The sequence below is a fragment of the Saccostrea cucullata genome, unplaced genomic scaffold (assembly GCF_032062105.1).
Source record: "Saccostrea cucullata isolate Sc308-1 unplaced genomic scaffold, CSIRO_AGI_Scuc_v1 ctg2880, whole genome shotgun sequence".
In the NCBI taxonomy this organism is placed as follows: Eukaryota; Metazoa; Mollusca; class Bivalvia; order Ostreida; family Ostreidae; genus Saccostrea; species Saccostrea cuccullata.
Window position 1 is genome coordinate 52,191 of NW_026934704.1, and position 6,511 is coordinate 58,701.

Consider the following 6,511-nt stretch of genomic DNA (forward strand, 5'->3'; position numbering starts at 1 on the left):
TATTTTTTCAGAGAGAAAGAGAGAGAGAGAGAGAGTGAAATATAAAAATCGGAACAAACACTTTCATTTTTGTTACGTTTTCTTCATACTGAAGCAAAATATGAAGACCATTTTTTTATTATATATAATTCGCACATGTACCCGTATTTTAACAAACCATACACACTCAAAACTAGAGGTACTGTAAGCTATGAACTCACAAGATGATACCCCCCCCCCCCTCCGAATCCCATATGGTTATAATGGTAAAGATCATGTTTTGTTCTGTGAAACCAGAAATAAGTGTTAAATCAAGAAGTGTTGATTGTTTAAGAATGTGGGGATTTTTCCTTGCCTTGATGAAACACCGGTAATTCTTGATTGATACATATGTAACAAACATAAAAGTCACGAAAAAATTCGCTTTATAATACTTTGTCTTAATGGTTGTTATTAGGTTTTAATTTGTTCTTTTTATTATTTATCATCAGATATTCATTAAATTGTGATTTTATGTAAAAGAAAAAGTTGTTTGCATTAACTGCTACCCGATGGGCGTGCTATGACAAGGAACCAAAACGTATTGAGATTTCGTTTATGAATAACAGTGCCTTAAATATTAGTTAATTCAGTTAAGTGTGATGTTTTGCAGTATGCACCTATGATGACAGCTGCGCTAAAGGCAAATAGTACACGCCTCCTAACCGCAAGCTTTACGACTGGAACTTTCTTCTTAACCCTGATTGGTTGCACGCGCAACGGACTATTTCCGTATCAATGTTGATAATATGAGTTGACCATTTTTCAACGGGGGTCGATTTTTTATAGGACTAACATATAAAATAAATACCCCTGGGGCTCTTTCTCTACAAAAATGGTTTCTTTTCTACGGCTGGAGGGTCATCTTGCTGACCCCCTCAATGATTTACTTTAACTGTTTTATTGTACAAAAATTTCCAAAGCCAGCGACTGCAATTCTATTTTAAACGCAGTGCAATTATATAGGAAATGTTTTATGCTGGTTCTCAAATACCCTATTTTAAACTAGACTATTAATAGTTTATTTTGTACCATGGTTTATTTTGATAAAAACATTGGAGGGAAAACGACGGAGATATGATTTTTTAATGACACAAATTTCAGTGCAAAAAGGTCATATTAAGCTTTGTGTGTAGAAACTAAACACATATACCTGATAAAAAACAATTTTTAAACACTTTAATTATCAGGATCCAACCTCATTAAGCGTGAGGGAATATTTAAATTTTGTTCTTCTATATGTGTAATTATTTATCGTCATTCGTGTTATGTATGTCTAAGAGGGGTAACATAACCTTCTTTGTGATCCAAAGTACTAATATTTGTTATGGTCAAACTGCATAGATAAGAAAAATTAATATTATTTATATATAAGATGGAAAGTATACGATCTACATACGTCATGTTTTTCACAATCTAACATATTGGCAAACAAACATAAAATTGTTTATAACGTGTATTCAACAGAAACTAATTAATTCCGGGTGTAGAGATAGAAAACTGCCAGATAATAATATGCTTGATTGATGATATTTTATCACTCGATATTCCATTCACAATGTTGTTCAAATCCTTTAGTGCTGATTCATTTATTGTACATATACAGTGTCTCAGGACTACGCAATTCATATACTCTTACGCAATTCTCATACACGGTATAAAACATGTTTAAAACGTTCAGAAAATTCATTTTTGAGAACAGTATAGTAATATAAGTAAATCTCACAGTAAAAGATAAACTCTTGTATATAGAGATTATAAACCAGATATGTACAACGTCTCGGGCAACATGTACACCTCGAAAGTACGAGCAGCTTTACTAAAAGACTCTTATTTAATTCCAATGGGAGTGTTTCTAACGATGGAAAATATAGTGGCAATCTTCATTCTATATCGTTGTTCCCGACTTAATTTTCAGATAAAGATTTTGTCCATCAATATGGCCGTTACAGACCTATTGACCGGCGTCATGCTCAGCACGCCATTAGAGGTTCTTCTTGTCGGCAACGAAAGATGTGAACTGAAGAAATACGTGTCGTTCTTATTTATCAACACCTCTATCTTCACAATTACGACCTTCAATCTGGACCGTTGTTTTGTTTTTTGGCTTGCAATGCGGTACTATTCGTACATAACCAAAAAATTGGTAGTGAAATCCTGCGTTTTTTTGTGGATAACAAGTTTTATCGTCACCTACTTCATGTTTTATGATGAAGACCACTCGTATGGAATTTGCTGTGGCTATATGTACACGCTAAAGAAAAACATTATTAACAACGCTGTAAAGTCTTTTCTCTTACTTCTGGTTTTTTCCAATCTTATCATGTATGGGTATCTGCTCCGCTGCATTAAAGGTTCCCTTAGAAGAACCTTTGATCTTTCACATTTCAGGACCTGTAAGATGATAAATAACCAATCAAATGTCGTTAAGAAACTATCCGTGATCACAGGCCTTTTTCTGGCAATGTACACTCCCTTTATTCTGACTCTAACATTTCCGATTCTGGATTACTCAAAAACGTCAGGGAAGTTGATTCACACTTTAACGGGTGTCTTAATGGTTCTAAACAGTGCCGTTAACCCTATCTTATACATATGGAGGTTCAAGGAACCAAGATACCAGTTAAAGAGGTTACTGTGTTTCTTTCACAAAAATTATCTTGAAAAGATGCAACATGCCTACACCAGTGAAGTTGCAACTTACAACATTAGCACAGAAAAAGACGTTTATACATTTAGCTATGAAAAAGGTCAAGATTCTGTGAGACAAGGATATTGTACATCCAACGAGCTTAAAGTAGATATGTGATAGTTTTTTAAGTTATATGAAAAAGTTGTAGAATCATTTATTGACGTTAACTAGTGAATCCTCGGTATCTTTACATGTTCATATATTTGTAGTTAGTGTTTTGCGTCATTAAATGCTTGAAAAGCAAGAGATTTTTTCTTTTACAAACACAAATTTTCATGCGAACATATATATATATTCTTAAATATTTCTATTTAAGACAAGGGAGTTGTTTTTTTTTTTCTTTACGTCTAAGCACAACCAAGGATAGACTCTACTTTAGTAATTTCTGATTGGTAAATTCAGCCTATCTTACAAATTCCAGAAACAAGAATTTACACTAAAAATAACGAATAAATCCATTATTTATATTTTAAAAATTCGGATGTGTATGACTTTTAACCTAACATTTCTTGACAAAGATGACCAAAATCTTTCTGGATTTTTTAAATATACAACTACACTTTAGTTATGTTCCGTATTCCTTTTAACTCTACTGTATTTTCTTTGCTATATTGCCAAGAAATTCTATTCTTAAACCAGCTCATACAATGACTTAAACGGGATCTTCTCCATATTATATATATAGAGCCCCCCCCCCCCTCTCCAGTAAAGTCATAAATGTTCCGTTGCGCAAAAACTCCAATAGGTCAACACAACCTCCCCCCCGGCTCTTGTTTCTTTAACAATGTGTCTATAAAATACATTTCACAAAACAATTATAACTTTATCACTCTCCAGCCTCGATAAAAATTAAAGAATTTAGCAAAATAAATTACTTAATCAGGGATCCTCCTTTCTGTGTTTAAAAATTGCCACAGCGCTAGCTCACCTATCTTTTTAAAAGATAAACTTGTTATTACTAAATGAGTTGTAATGTAAGTTGAATTTGATTGGAATTCTGATAAATATCCTCAGAATACAAGGGGACAAGATGCGCATTGTATCATTAGTCCAGTTTAAAGAGATACAATTTGACTCTAAAATTAACAATAAAAATCCAAATTCTGTGTCGGATGAAAGGGTATGTACATGTACATATTACACATGGCATTCTGATATGTTGTTTTTATAAATTTTCATATAATTGAAATATGAAAATAAGGAACATTAACAAGTTCAAAAGTCGTGAGCAAACGCGAAATTCTGAAATCATCAGAGATTGGATCCGGTGCCATGAAGGAGTAAGCATCACTTGTCAACCGGTCTGACCCGCGCGCCATGTGGTTCTTGTAATGAAAATCGGGGGGAAATCGTTAACTATACAGTGGGTAAGTAGTAGTCTAAGAATTGGCGTGAAATACGTCAGTCTGCATTCTTCCTAGTATCATGACTGAATTTGCTGGCAAGAACATAGCATTGACCAAATAAGAAGAAGGTATCGTTTTAGCTTTATTGTACCCTCTAAAATATAATGTTTTCCAAAAGTTCTGAAACTGGCTTAAATATTTCTGAAGTTTATGACTGTGAAAGAGCAGGAAATAGTATGGAATGAAGGAGCGCCATTCTGGAAATATGACGTCATTAACTTGATTTATTTCTCTATTTCAAACAGAAAAGCCTCAAAATGACCAATTTGAAGGGTAATTTTCTACCAGAAAATAGTGCCCATAGCCGTCACCCACTAAAATTTTGGGATACAGTATGTTTTGAAAAAAAAACAATAAAAAAATCTCATATTTCAAAATCTGTGTGGGTGATGCGTGTAAACTAAATTACCTTAGAGAAAATTCCATTGAAAATCTTCTGCAACTTTTTAACAAAATATTGGAAAATGCACATGTATATATGACGTCGCAATGAGCAATCCAAATTACATTACAAAAGTATTAAAAGTTTTTACTTAAGTTAATTTCTGCTTTTTTTCAATTGAGTGGTATTTGAAATTTTAAATCCATCATCCCGTTTTTACTTTTTCTTGATTATCTTTCCTTGGAAGGTGACTCGTGTGACCTATTGCTATCCGTTTTTGTTCGTCTTTGTGCAGCGTGCTTTGTGCGTTAACATTTGAACATTTTCAGCTTGTTATCTGAACCAATTTCAACCAATTTTGGCATACCGCATACTAGTATGTTGTTGAAGGGGAATAAAAATTGTAAAAATCATGGACACTCCCCCTGGTGTCGAGGGGTCGGGTAAAAATTGATGCAATATTTAAAAATCTTCTTCTTTACTCCTGGATATCAAGCAGCCAAACTGTTGGCATAATTGTAGTAAGCTTTGCGTCTCCTTCCAAAATTGTGAATTTCATGTTGCATTGGCAGGGGTTCTGGTGATTATATAGTGAAAATGCTTGAATCGTTTGAAATCCTCTCCTCTGCTCCTGGGTATGAAATCAAAGAACTTTGTATAACCAGATTTAAGATTTTCCAGAATAATTTGCGTTATTTTTTGCAAATCAACCATGAGAGGCTGGAATACTACGGAAGCCCGTTGAGGCCAGTTCAGAGAAAGAAATAATTTTTATTGCGTTTAAAAGCAAAATTTATTACGTTTAATCGCAAAACTTTGCGTTTAATCGCAATGATCATTGCGTTTAATTGCAATAATCATTGCGTTTAAACGCAAAACAATTGTGATTGAAAAAAGATTGTGATTAAACGCAATCTTTTGCGATTAAAAGCAATAATATTGCGATTAAACGCAATAATTGTTTTAGACGCAATAATTATTGCTTTTAAACGTAATAATATTTTTGCGTTTAATCGCAATAATTTTTTAGTTTAATCACAATATTTTTTTGCATTTAAACGCAATAATTTTGCGATTAATCGCATTAATTATTTGCATTTAATTAAACGCAATAATTATTTTCATTTAAATGCAATACTCTTTGCATTTTATCGCATTAATCCTTCCTTTTTAAGGGTTTGTTTTGAATTTAAACACAATGATTCAGTGCTGTAGTTTGACATCAAGCATCGGCTAGCCAAAAAGTATTATGAATACTACGGTCTGATTCTTTAAAGAAGAACCGTTTTGTTTTGTGTCTTGTTGCTAAATGTTGCAGTTCGTGAGATTTGAATTTTAACAATGACATCCTAAGTAAACAACCAGAGTTTCTTAAAGCTATTAGAATCCAACATTTTTAACGCATTAATCAATTCCGTCGGTATAACACCAAATTAAGAATGTTTCAGTGGTATAAATAGTCATATCAGTTTGGTAGTACACATCGATCGATCTGTTTTCATTTCATTTATTTCTGATTTCATATGATTCCATCTCCTAAATTCTCGTGTTCTCGTGTTTACTGTATGTGATCAAAGGAAAGGTTTTGAATAAACATATACATAATATGTACATGTACATAAACTTAACTCTAAACATTTCATCAGTCGTTTCCTAAAGCCCTATATAGAGGTACATTGTGTAAACTATGTTACCGCAACGTGGAGTGATAGTTTTTCCATCATTATTTCTTCTCTAGTCTTTTATTTTGAAATTCCTTTAAAATTGTTTGCATAGTTTTGCATGTGCTATTGCTTTGTTTCTTTCTATGTCTTTGTTTCTATAGACCGACACTTTTTTCTCCTCTTTAAATCCACACCAAGATTTAACCATTTAAAAAATGCTTGTTCAAAAGAATCTGATTCTATAAACTTAACAATACAGAATTCTCTTCATAGGTTAATGTACAAAAGAAAAAAGAAACAAATATCAGCAAGGATCCATTGCACTCTTCAAAGATCAATTGAAATGTTT

General features: G+C 32.8%; 1 protein-coding gene across 1 annotated transcript; it reads left to right on the forward strand.

Annotated features, from left to right (window-relative positions):
- The first annotated feature begins 1,807 nt into the window (after window positions 1-1,807).
- On the forward strand, window positions 1,808-2,827 carry LOC134241210 (sphingosine 1-phosphate receptor 1-like). Its single transcript, XM_062723280.1, has one exon. The coding sequence runs from the start codon at window positions 1,808-1,810 to the stop codon at window positions 2,825-2,827; it is 1,020 nt and encodes a 339-aa protein (XP_062579264.1).
- Window positions 2,828-6,511: the final 3,684 nt, after the last annotated feature.